This window comes from Phaseolus vulgaris, chromosome 8 (assembly GCF_000499845.2).
Source record: "Phaseolus vulgaris cultivar G19833 chromosome 8, P. vulgaris v2.0, whole genome shotgun sequence".
NCBI lineage: Eukaryota > Viridiplantae > Streptophyta > Magnoliopsida > Fabales > Fabaceae > Phaseolus > Phaseolus vulgaris.
This window is the reverse complement of record NC_023752.2, coordinates 58,258,643-58,281,865: the sequence shown is the minus strand read 5'-3', so window position 1 is coordinate 58,281,865 and position 23,223 is coordinate 58,258,643. Positions and strand designations below refer to the sequence as shown.

At 28.8% G+C, this 23,223-nt stretch overlaps 1 protein-coding gene, 1 long non-coding RNA gene and 1 pseudogene across 2 annotated transcripts; 1 reads left to right on the top strand and 2 right to left on the bottom strand.

The window, feature by feature from the left end:
• The first annotated feature begins 2,694 nt into the window (after positions 1-2,694).
• LOC137825408 (probable aquaporin NIP-type) lies at positions 2,695-4,724 on the top strand (annotated as a pseudogene).
• Positions 4,725-4,816: 92 nt separating this feature from the next.
• Positions 4,817-7,828, bottom strand: LOC137826983 (uncharacterized). Its single transcript, XR_011083630.1, has 3 exons — positions 7,720-7,828; positions 6,533-6,631; positions 4,817-5,524 (listed from the first exon to the last, which is right to left on the bottom strand). It is a non-coding gene; the product is annotated as an uncharacterized lncRNA (long non-coding RNA).
• Positions 7,829-16,134: 8,306 nt separating this feature from the next.
• On the bottom strand, positions 16,135-18,788 carry LOC137824004 (uncharacterized protein At1g66480-like). The gene is made up of 2 exons (XM_068629414.1): positions 17,653-18,788; positions 16,135-16,441 (listed from the first exon to the last, which is right to left on the bottom strand). Exons 1-2 carry the CDS (start codon positions 18,238-18,240, stop codon positions 16,379-16,381), a joined length of 651 nt encoding a protein of 216 aa, XP_068485515.1. The 5' UTR covers positions 18,241-18,788; the 3' UTR covers positions 16,135-16,378.
• Positions 18,789-23,223: the final 4,435 nt, after the last annotated feature.

Below are 23,223 nucleotides of genomic sequence, written 5' to 3'. Positions count from 1 at the left end.
TTGATTAGATATATAATTTATTACTATCAATTTGACTTATGGTACATCAATCCATTTTAACTTACTTTTAAAATTAAGTTCATTTTAGGCAAATATCTACACCCGATTTTTTTTAAAAAATTTTAAAATTATCTTTCATTCCGAAATTGAAAATTTAAAATTAAAAAATATATTCTTAAAAAAATTCATAATTAAATTATTGTATTTAAGAAATAAAATTATGAAATAGAATTCAAAAATCAAAATTTGGAAAATTAATTTCAGAATGAAAAAAATACGTTATGAAAAAAATAATTTGGAAATGAGTTCTGAAAAAAATCTTCAAAATTCAGAAAAGTGTTCCAAAAATTCAAATCCAAGAATATTATCTAGCAAAAGGGTTTCCGAAATTAGTTTTGATATGCATCTTCCCTTTTATTTAAGTCATTTCACATAAATTTGGTTTCAAATTCAATATTCATCAGCTGCACGAAGTAATTGCTCCCACTTTTATTGACTTAGTAAATGAATGAGTTGAAAAAGCCCAACCCCGAAGACCCCACATAAAGTGGGTTAAGATCATAACTAAACTGGGTGTTTTCTTCATGCATCTCCATCTTTTCTTCTTGCACCTCTTCAGTTCTTTTAATTCCAAAATTACCTTTTGATAAAAAAGTGTTGGGTTTATTCTTTTTCATTTTTACGGTATAATTCGTAAATTTTTTAACTTTAAAATTCAGAATATATTTATATTTGAATTATAAAGTTCGAACTCTCTATATTCTCAAATACCTTTTGAATTATGCGATTTAGAATATAAACTATATTTTGAATTGTAAAGTTCGACTTGGTCCAACTCAACCTTACATAATTTGGGTCTAACCTAGTAAAACATTTCTCGACTTGGACCCAACCTAACCTGGGTCTAACACAACTCGTCCTGACCTCAACCTAGGTCAACTCAGCCGACTCGACAAAGTCTGACTTGAACTCGACTCGATCTAACTCATTCAAACCTCAGATAGGCCTGACCAAACTAACTTGAGTTTAACCTGGCTCAGTCTCATCTTAACCTAGGTCAGACCCAACCCACTTCAACTTAATCTGGGACTAACCTAACCTACTTGGATCTAGTTTGACCTATCTCAACCTGGCCCAATCTTGTATGACTTAGGCCTAACCTGACCTAACCTGACCTAACCTTTCTTGATTTGGGACCAACCTGACTTGGGCTTGACCTGACTCAGTTTAACCTTAGCCTTTGTCAACTTGACCTAGCCTCGTACCTACTTAACTAGGCTGACCCATCCCAACTTAGGTTTAATCTGATTCAACCTGACCTAAGCTTGACATAGCATTGTTCGATGTGGGTTCGACCTAAGCCAAGATCCTCTTAGCCCAAGTTGATGTGGCCTGATATGGACTTGGCCCAACCTAGGCCCAATTCAACTCAGTCCAACATGGTCCCAACTCAACTCAACACAACATGAGCTTGGCCTAAACCTGACTTAACCAAGGCTAACCATACTTGCTTGACATGTTCCAACTCAACCTAACTTGACATAGCCCCAACCCAACCCCACCCATATTGACCTAGGCCTAACTCGACCTAATTTGGGTTCAATACAACTCGATTTGACCTAAGCCTGATCTAATTTGACCCAATGTGGGTCTAAACCATATTCGCTGAACATGAGTTTGACTCGTCTCAGCCTAACTTGACTTGGCCAAAACTGAACCGACTTAACTTGTTCCAAGACCTAACCTGACTCGATATGACTTGGTCAAACCCAACTCAAACTTACCTAAACTTAGTCCATTTTTATTTGATATGGACCCAACTTGTCTTAATTTGAGTAATCTCCAACCAACTTGACATGATGTGATTGATTTAACTTAACCTAAGTCCGACTCGACTTTTTCCATACTAATTTTAGATTTAAATTTTGATTGAATAAGTAACTTTCATGCTGATAAAGATTTTTTTAAAGTAAATATTGAGATGGATATGTATAAAGTTATAAATTTTCATATTTTATTTAAAAATTATGATATATCTATAAAAAAGACATATTTTTTTTTAAGTTTGTATTAAATTTATATTAATGTTCCAAACAATCTCAAATGAAATTCTATTAATAATTTTTTTAATATTTAAAAAATATAATTTATGATTTTAAATAGGTTCACAACCCAAATGTGATATCAATTGTTTGTAACATATCCCAATATCATAAAAGATTATAAAAATACAAAGGAGTATGGGAAAGATACCAAACTCAATTTAGAAAAATCGAACTTATAACATACTCCAATATCATAAAAAATAATAAAAATATAAAGTAGTATGATTTCATGTGGTTCTTGTGCATGACCGTTGTTGTTCGTTGTTCGTCATATTCCTAAATTCGTACCATATAGTCTTTGAGAGTTCAACTCAAGTCTCATAGGAAATATTTTAGAAATGAAATCCAAATCACATCATTGACCAGGGTATGAAAGCAGAAATTGTTTTTGTCAACTGATTATGCAGATCAGAATGGATGTGTAATGATTCTACCAAAAGCTTATCTAACCATAAATCTGTACAGAAATTAATTCGAGATACATTACTGATATAAAATAAAACTCTTAATAATTGTGCTCTCTAATTAACTAAATTGTTTTTACCTTAATTAAAATAAAATTCCAACATCTACTTCCTAGCTTGAAAACATGGGTGAAAAGATTGGATGCAATGTTTATAAACTGAAAAGTAAAAATCTCAAAGCTTATCATATTTGTTCTGTTATTCTACGGTTCACACGGTGGCTTCTAGGTTCTGCTCAAGGAATAGATTTCTAGTGTTAGCAGCACTACATTTTAAGATATTTTATCTTATTTTATCTCAACTAACACTGTTTGTTTTAAACTTGAAATAAAATTAATTTTATTGAAATATGTACTTTTTTAAAAGCTGCAAAATATTGGTTTTGTAATCCAAAAACAAACAAGCACTAAAGTTTCGGTTCTATTAAATTTAAATTAAGATGTATATGAGTATCATTTTCATCGTGTAATTGTGTATCAGAAACAAATTCTTTAGTGCTTATTATCTTTAAAACATAATCTATCTAGAATTAATTTTCAGTTATGCCGTCATACATCACAAATTTGCACGAATTTAATTGGTTATTTCAAAGTTAAAATAATTGATAGTTTGTCAGAAAATCACGGAATTACTTGTATTTATATGTTGGGGCAATTATACTTAACAAACATTCTCGGACTGAGATAGTGTTTGTTTCTCATAAACTGCCACTCTGTTCTGAGATATTAACAGCAATAAGCACCAAAGCTGAAGGCACTCAAGAAGAAGATATAATGTTAAGTATGGAAGAAGGTTTAACCGCTGGCCCTTCCAGAACCTTTGAATTGCATCACTGTTGTTCAAACCATGCTGCAACCCTGGCACAGAAGGTCAGTGACGATGTGTGTTTCTGTCTCACAAGAATTAACAGTTGCGCAACACAAGTATACAATACTAGCTGAGAAAATAGGCTTAGCAACTTATAGATTATAACTACAAATAATGACCCCATTAGTAGTTTTTTATTGATTGATTAGTCATGTAAAACTGTTCTATACTATTATCATTAAACTCATTAATTGATAGGAGTGAACTAAAATGAGGGTGGATTGTTTTTCTTCTTTTTTTTCTATGGATTGTGACTAGGTGATAGCAGAAGTGATTGGCACATATTTTGTGGTATTTGCTGGTTGTGGATCTGTGGCAGTGAATAAGATCTATGGCTCAGTCACATGTCCAGGCATTAGTGTAACATTGTAATGGTCATGATTTACACTGTTACACATATCTCTGGAGCACACTTCAATCAGTCACCATAACTTTGGCCATCTTTCGTCGCTTCTCGTATAAACAGGTAACTTTCTTTTCTTAACATCATTTTCAATTTTTGGAAACATAATAACTAGACACAATTCTTCAAAGTTATGTTTTTTTTATTAAAATTGGAGTTTCAGTCTTGCTCAATGAAGTTCACCATTTAAAGTTGACATGGAATGATTCCTAGAAAACAACATTAAAAAGTTACTTAATATAACTTAGACTAGGCCACCAGGGAGAATTAAGACTCCAATTCAGGTATAACTAGTTTCTGCACTATTTGTATACTGATTTTTGCTCATGCATGTAGGTGCCACTGTACATTTTTGCTCAGTTACTGGGGTCTGATGCTGTTTTCTTATTAAAATTGAAATTGGTTTTACAATTTCATGCGGGCCTGTATCAGGAGCTTCCATGAACCCTGCAAGAAGTATTGGTCCTGCGCTTGTGATGCATGTTTACAAAGGGTTGTGGATATACATAGTTGGTCCAATTATTGGAGCCATAGCTGGAGCACTTGCCTATAACTTTCTTAGATCCACAGGGGCTACATAACATGGAAATTTGATTCTCATTAAAACTTCATATGAACTTCTGAATTTATTTTTTATTTATGACTTTGAATTACGTCAAAGTTATGTATAATTTTAATGCGACAACAAACTATGTCATTCATGCATAGCCATATTGAATCTCATTGGAAAGCAGCTAAGAGAGTGCTTCTATTTGAATGGCACCATTGATCATGGTCTCCATCTCAAAAAATTACCTCACTGGACCTCACAGGGTACTGTGGTTCAAAATATGCTCTGTCTAAATTTTTCTATAATGGTCCAAATTTATTTACCAACCCCGAGAAAAGAGCTAATGCTTCTCAAAATGTGATAAAAAACTAAACTCAACACTGTGACAACTTTTACCACTGTGATTCATGATGGTCTTAACTGAATTAAACCACATACTGAAAATCAATTAGCAACACATAAGAACTAAGTTTTTGTACATCAAATGTTAATATTGAATTGTTTAGCATCACATATTGGAATCAGCTCACCAACAAGCTTATTTAGAAAGACAAAAGGAAACGGAAATTAAAATATAATGTACCTAAAAATGACATAAAACCAAGAATAAATAGACCAAGTTCAACCAAATAACATTGTGACTGATAGTGCTCCCAACAAAGCCAAAACCAGCAACTCCACAACTCTGTTTTGAGCAGCAGAGTAATAGTATGCATATGCATCACCCGGTGAACCGGTTACATATATGAACCTTGGAGGCGGCGGTGTTGGTGGAGGTCGTGATGGTGGTGGTGGCCGTCGCCGTGGCGGCGGAGGCGGCGGTGGCGATTCATCACAAATTTGTGGGGAGGAAATTTCTGGTAGGAGTAGTGGTGGCGGCGAAGGAGGAGGTGGAGGAGGAGATGGCAGAAGTTGCTCATCGCAGGGACTTCCACAAGGACATGATCCACATTTGACTTCAGTGTATGGTTGCTGAGAAGCTAGTGGTTGGTCTAACTTGGTAGAAGATGTGATGGCATAAATTGGAGATGAAATTGTGACACAGAAAAGAAGCAGCACTATTGTAAGTTTTTGAGGACTCCATGTCTTTGTTGGAGACACCATTGTGTGAGTAGTACTTGGAATTTGATTCCTTCTGAGGCAAGGTATATAAATAAGAGCTTGTATGTTAAGTAGGGTGTGATGCTCTTCACTACCTTACGTTATGCCAAAGCATAGGTAACCTATTTGGCTAACATGGTTTTTTTTCTTTCAAAAAGTACTTGGAAACTTGATCTAATTAGTTCACTTGGAAAATGTTTGTGTATTTTCTATTGTAACTTTCAAGTGTTCCTAACTTATAACTGTGAGCAATAAGAATGAAATCTTGTATGAGTTTAACTTTATGGGGTTGGCTATAGTTGTCTGATCATTGATAATGAATGAAATTGTATATAAATGTAGTTTCATACAAGTATATTCTTACCTTTTGCATGAAGTATATGGTGATGAGACATGAATTACAAGGCTCTCTAGTTCATTCTCTCTACTCCACCATCTTATGTTATTTAACTTCCATGGCTATTGCAAGGTGTTGAAATGTTTAATAACTCAACTCTATAAAATCTATTAAATAAGGTTTAGTTAATCGAAACCATTGTTTATTGTTTATTGGTTCTGTTAGGAGATTTGCAGCAGTAAACAATAGCAGAAGGGCTACTTCACTTTGCATAAAGTGTAAAGCTGGTTTTATTCTTTCCCATACGTGACTAATTATTGGCATCTTCATTTTTTGTAGCTTGCACTTAACACATTAGTATCTCATTATTCTAGTTTTCCTTTCCTCAGTTTTAGTATGAGTTTCTATTTGTTCTTATAAACTTAGAATGTCTCTTCATTAAAAGATGAGAGCTAAAGACTAAATCAGATTCATTTCTCTGCATACTTGTCATTTCATACAAATAAACTTGAAAATTGAACTCATAATCACATTTTCATGTTTATCTGTAAAGCATATGTGAGTATTTTGGTAAATGAGTTTCTATTTAATTGTGTAGGATTTAAGTTTTATCTTCTTTAATTAAAAGGCAAAGGCATTGTAGTAAAAGATTGTTTTGTAAGAAATTAAGAAAGGAATCAGATGTTCCTGGAAGGAGGTTCCAACCTGACGCAAGAACCATTGCCTTTTCTCTGGAAAATTCTTGCCCACCTCATACTTATTTCTCAACTGTTCAACTTAACTCTCCATTCACATCAGATGCATCTATAGCCAAATACAAAATAGCGTATGATCAGAAAAGAAGAACATTTTTTAATAATCTTTCTTTTATATATATATATATATATATATATATATATATATATATTACTTTTGCTGATAAAATAATATAAAAATGGCCTTACTCAATTTCTTTTATGAAATATACACAGCAAAGGTGCGTTGGGAAATAAGAAAATAGAAAAATATTAGTTACGTGTAACATTTTTTGTTGATTGTAAAGACGATTGTTTTATGGTTCTAAAATATTTCTATTTCAAAAAAATTTCTTGATTAAATTAATGAATAGCTATTTATGTTTTTTGAGATAAGCAATATTAATATTCTTCATTCGTGGAGATCTATATTCTAACTAATATATATATAAATTGGGCGTAAAAACTTTATTTTATCAAGTTCCATTTGATTTTCTAAAGTTGAATTATATTTAAATAGTTTACTTTTTTCTTTAAAATGGTATCAAAATTAAGTTCAACCTATTTTGAAGTTTGTTAATATTTTACTTGCTTTGTAATTTGATATCTAAAAGTAATACTAAATACTGAATAAACTTATTCAAAAGGTAAGTTTGGACACGTGTCAGCACAACAAAAAACAGTAAAATAATTTTTTAAAACAAAGTATACTAAAAGTAGAAAGAAAACAAATGACATGGTTCATTCTAGGACCGACACGTAGAATGCTCTATGGTGGACACGTGGCACATTAATCGACTCATTTTTTGTGTTTAATTAACTATATATATAAATAATTGATACTCGATTATCAATTATGTTTAACCAAACTTAACTTAAAAGAATTTAGTTTCAAATCTTAGTGTGCCATATCAGATAAAAGAAATAGTATAACACATTATTTTGTAATTATTTTGTCTTGTTCTCAATCTATAATTTATTATTAAGTGACTATTTATGTTCTTTAAGCTAATGAATACTTGTACACTTCATGAGAAGCAAGTTCAATTTTCTTATGCGTATTAACCAAAACCGTTACAAATAAGTAGTTAATAGAAAAATATATAAAAAAATATTATTTAATATAAGCAATGTTTGGGAACGTAGTGAAAAACTTACAGAAAAAAGTTGTCTGTGTAAGTGTTAGTGGATTGCATGGCCCACCGTATTCAACAGAGAAGGATGTATTGGGCTTCTGTAGACCCAAAAATAAAAGCCACACGCCAATTAGGTTGAAGGACTTAAAATAACAATTTTCTTACAATTTTTGAAAAATGTTTTCCAAAATATATTAAAAAGTTGGTAGTTTCTTTCTGTACCCCTACATTTTTCTTCTTGCACCCCGTCAAGATTGCACAAAGACAAAACTGTCCCTATATAAAACTACATTTATTTTTTGACATTCCAGATTATGAAATCCAGGAAAATTTCGTATTGACGCATCCGGTAATCTCCTGGATTGGTGTTTCCGGCAGTACATTATGAATGATAGTGTTAATCCAAAATAAAAAAATGCAGAACATCCATAATTGAAAAAAACCATTATGGATCCATCAATCTGTAATTCAAAATATACATTCTGGATTCAAAAATTCATAATTGAAAAAAAAATCATTTCGGATCCACCAATCCATAATAGAAATTAGGCTTCCGGATTCAGCAATCCGAAAATCAACAATTTATGTAGACTTTACTTTTGGAACACCTCCTCATCCAGAAAGCAACATGATTAACTTCCAGATTGATGAATCCGTAACACACTTCCAGATCCTAAATTCAAATAACAGGTGAATGTGAGTTTCGAGATTTATAAAATTGTGGGAGTACAGAAAAAAAATGTAGGGGGTAGAGAAAGAAACTGCCTACAAAGTTTCACCAACAATGTAAAGTCAGAATATATTTTAAAAAATAAAATAATTTATTATAAAAAATATTAAGATAATGTTGTTCGGTAAAATGACGGTTTAAATAAATCATGCAAAAAAAAGTATTATCTTCCTTATTATTCATAAGTTATACTATATTCTAACTAATATAAATTGATCGGATGGAACCATTAAATGACATAATGAGAAAACAATATTTTTTTTATATGGACCACCAATATTGATGGCCATAAATTTTTTTCAATGACTCAAAACTAACCTTTTAAAGTAAATATCTCATTTGAAACCTTGAATGAGTTTATTCAGTAGATAAGTTTGGGTCAACGAAAACATTTTATTAGCTAAATGAAATGTAGTTATCAAATTATATGTATAAAACTTTATCAAATGACTATAAAACATTATTATATATATATAACTTCAGCAAAAACATATGTAGACTCCAAAATCTATTTCTTCAGCAGAACAACAAAAAAGTTATTTTTTATTATTTTTCTTAGCTTTATTTAATTAAAGTCATTCATGGACCAGATAAAGCAATGGTTGTCCTCAACTAGTCACTCAATGGGAGTGACAAATGAGTGGCTATTAGAGAAGTTTATTCCCATAAATTGACATGTTGAATGAAACAACCACTATTCATGTTTTTTCCCTCAAACTAAAATAATTATAGGAGCTATTAGTTAAAAGTCTAAGTTGTCCCACTTATTCATATCAAATAAATTTTTTTAAATGTAATATTATTTTAGTTTAATAAATGTATATAGTTAAACAAAGAGGGAGTTAATGAGAAATTGTAGAATTCACTATTGGATGCATAAATGCAGACACAGAAGAAAAATTGAGTTGGCACCAACACCATCTCCTCCTCTTCAAGTCTATATAAAGGGAATGCCCAGCTCTGCACCTAAATTGACCAACATGAACCTTTACAATTAATGAAGCATGGTGGTTACATGCCAAGACAATTGTTGCAAAGATTCTGGTAACCAACAATGATTAAAAAAACTTAATTGGCCTGAGATCTCACATCCACGATAAAGATATTTTTTAGTATATAAATGGATATAAAATTCAATAAATTACAAGATTGATTTAGGTTTAAAGTGTACTGCTTAATATAATATCAATGTTATTTGAGTCTATCCTAGTGAGAGTTTGTTGGACTTATTAGATTACTCGTTATCAGACCACTCATAATATATAGTTTCACATACGAATTGACAGTTCTCGGCATGAACGAAGTGTGTTGGAGATTCCACGACTAAAGATGAAAATTTTATAACATATAAATGGTAAATCTCGCTTAAAATTTGATTTTACAAGATTGAGTTAAACTTAAATTTTAATTTTTAATAATTATAAGATAAATTTTAGAAGATGGTTAATAAATAAATATTCATTCAGTTGTTAAAAGGAATAAATTTAAATCTACACTTAAAGTAATTTGAATTTTCATTGTTGGTAAATTTGTTCATTGATTTATATATAGAAAAGAACTGAAATAAATAATTTTTAAATGCAGATTAAAAAATGAAATGATATATAAAAGGGAGTTGATAGTGGAGATTGAATTAGAGAATGGTGACAAAAGGGATGACCGAAGTCTAGCAGTGTAAGTCAAGTAAACCCTTTGGACGGACATGAAACGTCCATTTCCCATATCCACTTGTACTTACACTTTTGGCCTAGCTCATTAAGGAACTTTGGTATCTTCTCATTAACAATAATAATGATATATTATCTTTTTTTATCACAAAAAATAAAGTATATTTCTATCAGTGGTTTTATTATTTTAAATGATTTTCTTAAGAATATACTATAAAAAAATTATTAAATTATAATTAATTTTAAAGACTAAATTAACTAATTATTATTATACTAAATTATAGATAATTTTATAGACTAAAAATATTATTGGTATCTAGAGTATAAGTGGTTTTTTAATTGGTATCTAACCATCAGCTACCAATGTTTTAGTTACCAATGCTTTAGTTACTAATATTTTATATTCTAAATTAGTCTTTAAAAGACTAATTGAGACTAATGTAGAATCTACAATATTAGTAGCTAATTTAGATACCCATTTAAAAATTATTTTTTATATTTTTATTAATAATAGAAACCACTTTAAATTCAAATAATTTTTTAATCTTTAAATTAGTATCTAATTTAGTTAATATAGTGACTAATTATTTTTTGTCTCAATTTAGTTGTTATTTAATGAATTTCTTATAGTGGTATATAAAAACATAGTAATTATTTTATTGAAAATTAGTGTTTGGAATTAGATAATGTTTAAAAGAAAATATACTTATAAATATTTATGAAAAAGAAGTTTTTTTCATTAAATTTATGAATTTTACATTAAAATTATGAAAATAGATAATTTTTTAAAAATTCACCTTCATGGTGTTTGTAAGTACAAAAGATATATATACGTTGACACTCGAAAAGTTGTATAGAACTCGTGATTTTAATAAAGAATAAAATTTGTAACTAAATAATATAAATATTCTTAAAATAATAATATTGTGTGTTGTGAAGTGAATGTAGAAAAAATTTGGTATCAACTATCAAAGTATTAAGTGAAACCTTACAAGTAGACCCTCTTATAAGAATAAATTTCTGTCAAAAAAAGTGTGCTTTAAAACATGATATTTTAATTAGATTTTTCTTAATGTGCTTTTATACATAACTTGTTTTTAAAATTTTAAAATTTGCTAGTTATGTACTTTTTATTTCATAAACACAGTTTTATATTCGTAGATGTTATTTTTTAGATAATTTAATTAATGAATTAAACTAATCATTTTAATTGATTGTAATTTGAAAAAATTAAAAAAAATAATATTAAAGGAAATTCTTGATTAAGTAAAAAAATCTAAATTAAAAGTCTAGTATTAAGGCTTAATTAAGTTTAAAAATTGCTACTTATGTCTTTTCTTCTATAACTCATCGATTAATTTTTCTTTTCTTTTCAAATCTTCTCCAACTCATCTATTAACTCCTTAAAAAAGAAAAAAGACAAAAAGAACAATCACCTGATGACAAACTCAAAATGACGTGTTACTTAGATAGAAATAAAAAATACTTTGTACACTTAATTATATAATACATTTTTTAATAGAAATTCAATTAAAAATACTTAAATTCATGAAGTATTTAAAACTTAATTATATTACCATAATCCACATTTGAGGTTAAGATATTCCCTTGACAGATGATTGTTATTACTTGAGGTGTCAATTAAGCTGAGATGTCAAGTTGCATAGTGATGTCTAACACGAAAATTTTATAAAAAAAAAAGGTTAAGATATTCCCTATAAGATCAACATTTACTTAAGTTGTTCATGAATAAATCAAATTTATTTTGAAGAGATCATGTTCTTTATGTGTTTTTACTCTTATTAAAACAATTTATGGAGTATGCATACATTTGTTTGGCAAACTTAATCCAGTCTTATAGACTTATATTATCTAGGAAAAATTATTTTGACACTGGTTTTTATAGATACATGTATTTGTACATATAAATTGATCTTAGGTATAGTTGATGTAAGATTTTTAACACATCTTAAAAAAAATAAACTTTAAACATAATTCAATCTTATAAAATCAATTTATAAAATAAAACTTATATATACTGTTTATTAATTTTATCTTTTGTTTTGTTCTAACCAGAACAAATTGAAATTATTAGATATTATGATCCAAATCAATTTTCTCTATTATTTTACCTATCATTTTTTAGATAAATGGAATTCATTAATATTTTAGACAAATATAAAATACTTTCTTATTATTTAATGTTTAAGTTACACCAAATACTTATCATAATGTTTAAGCTACACCAAATACTTAGTCAAAATTTATAGTAAGGATCTTCTCCGAAACATGAGAGGTGTACATAACCTCTCATATACTTGTATAGATAAAGTGAACCTAGATAGTATTTAGAACGGGTTGCATAGTTGCAGATGTGTCGGTTGCCTCATCGCAATTAAAGTGTATCTTACACTGTATATGGTTTATTTATAGTCTTTAGTCATTGATCTTTGTTATGATAGAACAAATCTATCAAATATCAGTGTTCACTTATTTCTAGCATGATTCCCTTATTTATAAGGAGAGATATTGGTATATTTGGAGAATGTCTTTAATAAATCAATATCTTCCACTAAATCAGTGTTAATTGATTTCTTGAGAGTGTCATCATGATTTATAGGAAGTTTCGTTGTCATTTATTGAATGTCTTTAATATATATTAATATGATCGGTTACGTGATTTGTCAGTTACACAGTAAAAAATAATAAAATATAATTATCATAATCATAAAATAAATGTAAGCCCGTAAGGGAAAAAAATAAAAACAATGTAGAAATATAGCTACAGATATAATATGTGATAATAATTTAGAGTTATTTGACAATGTAGAAATTTTGTGTGGAGGAGTTCCACGATACACGTTAAGGTGTGCCAAAATCTATAACACGGATTAACATTAGAACGTGTGACATACTCTTAAACCAAACAAGTACAACACTGGTACACACACCAACGTGTTGCGCTGTCTCTTTTTAATGCAGCACCATCTAACCCTTCTCTTCTCTTCTAAGTAACTTCATTTCTTACACATGGCAAGGTTTCTTCTCACCTCTTCCCTGCACAATCCTCTCTTCTCCTCCCTCCCATTCACCCTCTTCTTTCTTGTTCTTTCACTCATGTCTGTGTTTTCTGTCATAACTTTTCTCTGCGGTTCTGAGAAACTGAAGAAGCTCCACATGGAAGCTGAGAAAGCAACAACAAAAAGGTCGAATTCGAAGGAGCAAAAGCTGGTTTCGAAGCTGAACAGCAACTTCGGCAACCGAGCACTCTCCGTGGTGAAGTTGTTGTCGTGGAGGAAGGTGCGGGCAGAGGGAGAAGCTGAAGGAGATTACAAAAGTGACCATGATGAAGAAGCCCTTTGGAGGAAGAACATCCTAATGGGAGAAAAGTGTCGTCCTCTTAACTTTTCTGGGAAGTTTGACAATGATTTTCAAGGCAAGAATTAATGCTTTCTCCTTTTTGTTGTGGTTTTGTAACATGGAAACAAACTTAGCAACTTTTGTTTTTTGTCGGAACTCCTGTGGCTACAAACCTGGGCTTTCACTTTATAAACTTTGTTCCTGAAACATGGGATTAGTTTCTTCTTTTGGTTTTGTTATTGTTTTAATTTTGTTCAGTTTTTTTAGGATTTACACGAGGAAATGTTAGAGATATAATTTTCTAGCTTCGTTCAGATTGAAATGATAAAATTAATTGTTTAGTTCTTAAATTTCCAACATAAAAAAAAGGATAACATATATTTTAAGGTCTTCCAACTGAAGCAGAAAATGAAGAATAGTCTGACACAGTCAAAACCCATTTTCAGTTTCTGGCTCTATAGACTGTTAACTTTGTGGAAGTGTTTCTATGGAGTAATTGTATAGGAAATTCGGAATTTCTAAAATGTTATATATTTGTTGACGGTAAAAAATTACTATAAACATTGACAAAAAATAATCACAACATATATGATAATAGATTTTAATTCACATTTGAAAAAAAAAAAATATTTCCTCACATATTTACTGAAAAAAATCTAACTAATGTTAAGTAAGAAATAATAGTAGTTTATAATATTTATTGTTATAATTTAAATTATAAAATAAATTTTATTAACATCATTAAAAAGTTATAATTAATCTTAATAAAAAAAAGTAGTTATTCTAATAATATATCGGTTTAGTTAAATCGATGAGAATTCAAACGAATATGAAAAACTAAATTTTTTGGATGAAATTTAAAATTATCTAATTTTATGTAATTTAATTATTTTAATAAAATTTTAGAATTTTAATTTCGTCAAAAAAAATCTCCATAAAACATTTTAAATCATCTAAAAAGATTCCTATCCAAACCCAAACCCATAATAAGGGTTTTCTTTTGTGTGGTGTTCAACATATTAAAGTTAATTGTGGTTGTGAAATTTTCTTGTCGTAGGGGACATTCCACTCGGAGCACGCTTTTATAATATTTAAAAGTAAATGAATGCTTTATGGTTTTTGTTAACAAATTATATGAAATGGGTGTAGTGTAGCAAAGATACCTTTGCATGAAGAAAAGAGAAAAAGACAAAGTAAAATGATGATCAATTCCCTTTTTCTTTATTTTTATTTCCACTCAATTTAACTATTACGTTTAAATCAATTTAATTGATAAATATTTTAGTGTCGTACAAATCAAAACAATAGAGAAATACCATTCTAGTAATTGCATACAAATTTATATTTATAACTGTCGCATAAATATTTAATTATGCTTTTAAACAAGTTAATATGTAGTTTATAATTATGCAATTATAATTAGTAAAAACAAATTCTAACTATGAGACATTTCTTGTAGGTATAAAACTATTTTCTCCAAAATCATTTTGCTAAATATAACATGCTAGGAAATACTAGTATTATGAGCACATTTGGTTAAAATAAGCACTTTAAGAAGAAATTATAATTTATTTAACCAAAAAAATAATAATCTAATAGTGGGTTCCATATATTAACTACTTCCGCCTAGTTCCTTAGTTGTATTCATATTTTTATTTAATAAAAAATGCTAAACAATAAAATAGCAAATAATAGTTATAATTAGAGGTTTCCAAAATTAAACTGATTAAAAATTGTTCAAATAATATTTTCCTTTCGGAATGTTATTTTTATAAGTGTAATTGATAATTTGTGCACACATTATAATACATTTAGGACATAGGAAAGCGAAATAATTTTAAAAGATTATTTTTACCATTGATGTGGGGGTGTAAAAAGAAATTATAGAAATGTAGGAAGCAATTGTCTTGTTTTGTTATGAAGAGGGCTTGCCTGGGCCAATATCCTTCATATTCGATCCGCTAAATGCGCCACGCAAAGCCTGCCTCAATTTCCCCTTACCCCACTCATATTACTAAAAAGTCTAGATGTTCTGTATGATAAATTCGACACCCCACTAAATCAGTCTAAAATTATTAGATAATGATAATAATAATAAGAATATAACCATTCTATAATTTTCTCATCGTTATATTTATTAAGTGTATATTTTTTAAATATTAAATGAGATAGTCTATTTTTTAAAATATATTCTAAAAAATCCAAAAAAAGTGTCTGCAAATTAAAATTTAAAAATAAAAAATAAAACCACTTAGCCAATCCATACAACTCAATCTGGGTTGCATTAAGTGTAATAAAAAAATTAAAAAACTGAACTCAATTTAAAAGTATTTTATTAGATTAAATGCCGTGTTTACAACCTAGAGTAAGGTGGACCATTCTCAACCCCAAATTTCGTTGAATGATAAATTTTATTTATTGTGTAAACTAAACATGAGTTTAAGGTTATTTATTGTTATTGTAGAAAAATCACTGGCAACGATTCAAATATCATGTTAATACAACTTTGGAGGTAGTTAATGAAAAAAACAATAATAAATGTAGTTTAATGAAAATATGGAATATTTTACATAGTCAGTGCATAACGATTTCATAATTTTTATTTTTTAAAATTTATTTTACTTTAAAATGGTGGGAGGATGCATGCTTTCAGTTTCTTATTTCTGATATAAAAAAACTATTTTAACCCTCAAAAAGAAATTGTCTATTACATCAGTAATCTGATTACTACATATGAATATTGCATGTATATACAAATCTATATCTTCTCTCATTGTAAAGTAGGGTACGCAGACCACAAAATTAACATGTTTTAGCACCAAAACCAAACTCTGAGGGTGCTATTGCTCTGGCTAGCTTTTCTGTTTTTGCCTTTCTTCTACTTAAATAATTACAAAGAAGAAACTACCCTTATTCACTACTCACTATTGCGAAGGTGCTTCCACGTGAATTTCATCATTTTCCACGGGGCTAAAACTCACTCGTTTCTGCAAAATCATAGCAATATTCAAGTAAGAACATACAAAAAAAAAATCCTTCATAATCAAATGTTAGCTTCTTAATGAATCACTAGGAAACTGCCACACACATTCTAACCTTTCTTTCTTCTTTCTCGTTATTTTAATAGTAGTAAACGAGCAGTACTGTCATTGAGTGCACATGTAATACTAACAAAATTGTAAATTATTCTTTAGTGGCGTGTTTGATTTTTCATAAACTTCCAAAACCCTGTTTGTTTCCCTCAATGCGACTTCCTTTTCATTCGTCATGCTAGTGTGTTTGGTATTGTTTTGTTTGAGACAAAATTACGTTTCAAGTCTTCATTCTAATTTTTTTTTAATTGTAAAACCAACATGTTATTTTTATAATCACTAAAAATGCTTTCACTTTCAGTGCAAATCAACTTACTATTTGTAGAAATTCTACCTCGATGCAAATCAACACAAAACAACTATTAATGGCTTCAAAGTTCACCTTGAGTGCAAATAAACTTGTAGCAAAGACATTAATAGAACTAAATATAGACTTAATACGAATTGGAGTTGAATATACGTTATAGTATAAGTATTGATATAAGTCAACTTATTAAAACAAAGCATGCCTTTCAAAAAAATAGTTTAACCCGTATTTGTTAAAAAGGATAAACATTTGTTAGTATAAAGATGAGAAAAAATTCAAGTTGTGAAGTATGAACGCTTAAAAAATAGTTATAATCCCACGAAATCCGGTGGAAGAAAAGGACCGTGTCTAAGGAACCACATGGGATTTCGCGCACGTCCATGTCGCTATTAACCAACTCCTTAATTAGCGCCCGTGAACGCAAACAGCCAAACACACGAAAGTTCAACCCACTTTCAAAGATTCGTGACTCAAAATATAATTATAATTATATAAAACATTTTCAAGTTATCATCTAATCATTTCTCACGAATAATAGTTATCTCAAAGGGATTAGTAATTATGACAAATTAGCGTAAAGCATTTTTATATTATTATCTTATCATAAACCAGTAGTGCTAACGAAGCAATCCATATATTTATGGTGTACTGGAGAAATCAAAATAATATTTATAAAGTTAAAAATAGATCACTTCTTAAGCATAGAAATGAAAAAGTAAAGATTCAACGAATAAGTAATTGTATAAATACATGATAAAATAATTAACAAAGCAGTATAAAGAGAAAGAGAAGTACATACCCCACGTGGTTTGTGAGTGTGATGGTGCAGCGTCCTCGCGCCACCGTCGTCTGCCGCTGCAGCGGCGGCGGCGGGCTCGCGGGCATTGTTTCCCATGTACAAACTTATGATTTTCTCGGCCACCTCGGAGCCGTCGGTGCTCTCCTCCATGAGCTTGTCCAAGTGGGCCTTGGGGAGCCTCATCTTAACCCTCATGGGCCCATCAGAGGCGAGATTGGGGCTGGGCCTGACGAGGGTGAGGTCTGAAGCGGAGCGTTTGGAGAGCATCAAGAGGTCGAGTCTATCCTTAGCGTTCATGCCGCGGATACCACTGGATCGCACCCTCCTATGCAGCGCTGTTTTTTCCTCTTCGGGCTGAATCTTGGGTAATTCAACGAGGAAGTAGATTTTCTTGGGCTTCAATTCGTGGTGAGGCTCAAGGGGCTTGGCCCGAAGGCCGAAATGTTTGACCGCTTCGGATTCGAGGAGAACGTGGCCGGGGTAGTCCTTGACGACGTCGTTTGCTCTGGCTGGAGTTTTGAGCTTCAACGTTTCTCCATCCACCTTCATCACCTTTGCTTTTCTACTCCTTCCTATGGTGTTCCCCATAGCTCTATCTCTTTACTCTGGATTTTGTGTTTGGGTTTTGGAGTAGGCGAAATTGAGGTAGGTGTTTTCTTGCCTGACCCAGTTTTGTGGGGCATTTATATGGGGATGCTTTGGTAGGAAGCGGTTGACAAAATCAAATTTGAATGATGGAGATGCATGTGTGAATTGGTGGAATCTTGAAAATAAATGGTTAGTTTAGTGATATGAATGGTAAATAGTAGTGGGAAAACTTTGGTTGTTTGGGATAAACTCTAGTTTGGTTGGGTTATAAGAATAGTTGTGGGGTACCCCCAAACTAACCTTTCCTTCTAATCAATCTCCCATTTCAGAAAAGAAGAAAAACAAATAAGCTACCCTCATATTCTTTTCATATATGCTTTCTCTACCTCTTCAACCAACTTGGGTTTATCACATACACCATGACGTCGCATTTTCTAAAAGCCAAATTATCTTTCCTATCCAAATAATTAACATCTCTTTCCTTTTTCTCTATTTACATCTCTTTTCTCCTTTATATATTAAAAAATAACTTTTTTTTCTTTTTTTTTAGCTTTTCTGAATTAAAGGTGGACTTTTAAGTCTAAATATGTCCATCCAACTCTAGTTAGGATAGACTCTAAATGACTCTGAAACCATATTAAGAAGTGAGTAAGAGTTTCTTGATAGGTAAAAGAAGAATAAAGTACATTTTGTATTAGGATTGGATTACCTTTAAAATGATTCATATTTATTAATTTTTTATTACTGATAAAAAAGAAGAAGTGAATTTTAAGTTCAACTAAAATCCACTTATAAGATGAGGTTTGTACTCATACTTTATATCTAAACTTAAATTTAATATTATGAATTATTTTTTTTATAAAGAATTGGAAATGTTTTAAAATATATATTAATTAAATAAATAGCTTTAAAATCAGAAGTTGATTACATATTTAATTATTTAAAATTAAAGAATTTTAACTTTATATAAATAAGATTAGTACTTTTTCATATCATTTTTCTCTTTTTGACTTCATGTTTCTTTTCGTATCCTTACTTTAACTCCATAGATGTTGAGAGATTGTCGACCTGATTTTGATTAAAATATAAATATTGAGTGGAGGTTATTTAAGTCATATTTCCTTAATTTTATGTGAGACATTCTTGAGTTAAGGTTGAGATATTATTTACTTAAGTTTAGTTGAAGTATTGTCGGTTTAATTGAAAATGATGCGTCATTCAACATTATTTTTTCGATTAATGTTGGTACAAATTTATTTCAAATTTGATCATGATTATTCTTCCATCACTATTCTCTATTAGTATAAATATATTTTATTTCTCAACTGAAATTATTTATCAACGTTAATGATACTAATTTTAAAATGATGTAAAGCAAGAATTTTTAAGCAAATATTTTTAGTTGATATTATTTTAGTTAAAATCTATAATATTATTTCTTATTGATGTTTGTTGAGTTGAAACAATAACTTTTGTCTACATTATTTTGGTAAGTAGTAACTGAAAGGCTCTATCAAAAAAAAAAAATTGAATTATATTGTTCAAAATAAAGTAGTAATTTGACTAATTACAAAAGAAATATGTGAAATACAAAATTAAAAAAGAAGAAGAAGAAAATGTTAAAATGACTATTAAAAAAAGTACAAAAAAAGAGAGGAAAAGTTTTCGCAATACATACACACTTTAGAAAGTCTAACCTTCTAGTGTTTCAATTCATAACATAAGACCAATCCAAGCGCACGTGAAATAAGTGAATAAAAACTAAATTGTAGAGAAAGAGAAAAGGTGTGTATCTTTAGTTTGTTTTGGAGAAAATGAATTTGGAAAAATGATAAAAATGAGAAAGTTTATGAAATACTACACTAATGTGGATTCAAACCTAACATGATTATGAAAGTGGCTCATGGTCTGCACCATAACCATTCTTTATGGAAATGATGCACACACACATAGATCTATCCTTATCACTGCTGCTGCATCATCACAGAAAAGGTTACAGGGTTTTCCACACCTAAGCATAAACATTTTGTTTATAATAATATTTTTTTATTAATTATTCAATTTTTTTTTATTTTTTTTCTATTTCTCTGCTTATGTTATTGAAGTGCATGAAAAATTTAAATGTGAAGTTAAAAGTGATTGATTGAGTTAAAGTTTGTCATACAAGCCATTTCCTATTGCTAATACGTAGTCTTCTAATCAATGGCTGTCGGCGTACGGAGCTCACACTCACATGCTTCTGTCTAATGTTGACCTTCCAATGTTTCTGTTCATTTTTATTTTTTTTTATTATTTTATGTTTCTTTTTTCTTATTTAAACAACTCTACACACACTTGTATATTATATTCCATCTTGTATAAAAAAAAATTGTGATGGCATCTTATATAAATTTCATTATTCAAAATCTTACTGCTTAATGCACTTTTAGGTTTACTTAATTATTTATACAGAATGGAAGTTGTGCAATTAATATATATTATTCTTTTTCTGCTCTTTATCTTTCCTTCGTAATTAGTAGATACATAGACAACATTCTCTACTTTACAAAGATTATTTAAAGTTAAACAACCAAATAAAAACTAATTTTTAGAGATGAAAATAATTAATTGCAATAGTAATTAAATTAGAGACTATTTTGGAAACTAAAACAAAAATTGGTTTCTAAATTAGTTTATATTATTTTCTATTATTGTTAAATAGTTTCTAAATTGGTATCTAATTAGTAACCAATGTTTTATCTACCAATTATTTAGTTTCTAAATTTAGTCTCTAATTTATTTATCTACCAATTCTTTTGTTTTAGTTTCCAAAATGATCTCTAATTTAGTTACTATTGCAATTAATTATTTTGGTCTCTAAAAATTAATTTCTATTTCATCATTTTCTTGTAGTGAACACCATTTTAAAAAAAAATTATTGGAGTAAAAAAATGTAATGCTGCTTATTAAACTATTGATACTTAAATAAGTACTTAAAAAAAAAAAACTCTGAATAACTGAAATTGATAAAAAAAAAAAATATAATGTCAAATTAAACACTTACTTTTTAAATTTTAGTTTTAGAATAAAATTCTATATAAAATGTTAAATTTATGCTTGATCACTTAATTGTTAAAAACAAAATTAAAAACAGATCACAGAAAAACATTAATCACTAGACTAGACAAATTATTTGATCATATTATCATTTTTATTATACTTATTATAATTAATATTGTAATTAATATTATAATTAATATTGTAGTTAATATTATAATTAGCATTGTAGTTAATATTGTAATTAATATTATAATTAATATTGTAATTAATATTGTAATTAATATTATAATTAATATAATTATAAATATTATTAATATTATTATAAATATTATTAGTATTATTATTAATATTATTAGTATTAATATTCATATTATTAATATTAATATTATATTCATATTATTAATATTATATTAATATTGTTAATAATATTAAGTATAATAAAAATCATAATAATATTAAAGAATTTGTTTGTATAGTTAAATTTTTTTTAATACGGCAAATTTTATTTTAGCTTGACTTCTTATTATTGAAAAAAATGACCAAATCTGACAAGTCTTCTCAATGCTAGTTCGTTTGAATTATTAGTTAGAAAGAACTTTGAACATGTTAATGAGTAAGAGAATTTTCATCACCTTAACTGAGACTTCCATTAATAATTTGTTTTTCCGATTATCATTTTGAATGTGAAAATAAAGATTCATATACCAAGGTTTTTATTGAAAACGCTGACAAATTCAGAAAGTTTGTTTTGGCCCAATTAAAAAATGTTTTAGTAAAAACTAATGAAGTTTCTTCCTAGTTCTTGAATCAATCTCAAGTTGCTTACTAATTCAATTCAACTCATCGTATGTTGCATGGTCGTTATAGTTGTCTCCATCTCAATGTTGTTATTAGGTACATGAAATTAATGGGAAATGTTAGACAGTGGCAAAGAAAAGTATACGAATTCACACGAATTTGTTACTATGATTCATTAATTTAATGACCAATCCAAAACTAGTAATTATTCACTACTTCTTCCATTTTTGTGTTTGGTTATATATATTTCTCTTTATTATGGCTTTCTTATTGTTTCAACGGTGTAAACAAAATACATTTTCCTTTTTTTCTTTTCTTTTCTTCCTTCTTAACAATTACTAAATTTAATTTCACCAATGCACACACTAATCAACCTTATCCCTTAATTTTCCAGAACGTTTTTCTATAGCCTATCTACATATCCAACGCATTCCTAGTTGTAGTATTTGGAGTAACAGGGGAGGAGAATAACAAATATTTTATTCAAAGAGTGTTGTTAAAGAAAATAATGTATATCAAATAGGAAAAGCATTAAAACTTGTTTTAAGCAGGGACATTAAATTAATGGGTAATTTCTCCTCCGTAAAAACCACTTCTATACTGAAATAAAGTCGTATTTTAAATATATATATATATATATTGTTTCTTTTATATTAAAAAATTATTTATTTTATTTCAGGTAAAAAAAAATATTTCAATTTATTTTAATTATTTGATTAATAAATTAACATTAATATCTGAAAATAAGAAAATATGATGACATAAAAATTCAAAGAATATGAAAAATATATTAATCAAATTATTAAAAACAATTTAAAAGAATATGTTGATATAATTTTTTTAAAAAACATATAGTATGCGTTTTGAAAAAAAAGAGGTCTTAACTTCTAAAAAATTATTAAAAAAACAGAAGTGCAGACGTATACGTTTTAAAAAAAAATCGTATATGAAGTGCATGATTTCTAAAAAACAATTAAACATATAAAAAAGTAAAACAAAATAGAAGGATAAAAAGAAAAAGTAGTTGATCCTATATAGAACTTCTATAAAAATTGAAGTATTGTATCTAAAATAACTTTTTTAAATATAAAAAATTATAAACAAGAGTTTGTCTTTGTTAATTTAATTTCTTCATTTTAAAGCGTG

Bases quoted from the DNA above. Each gene is read 5' to 3' on its own strand.
- LOC137824004 (XM_068629414.1), bottom strand. From the start codon at position 18,240: ATGGGGAACACCATAGGAAGGAGTAGAAAAGCAAAGGTGATGAAGGTG. The intron at 16,442-17,652 runs GTATGTACTTCT...ATGATTTTGCAG, and splicing joins ACACTCACAAACCACGTGGG to AAACGAGTGAGTTTTAGCCC.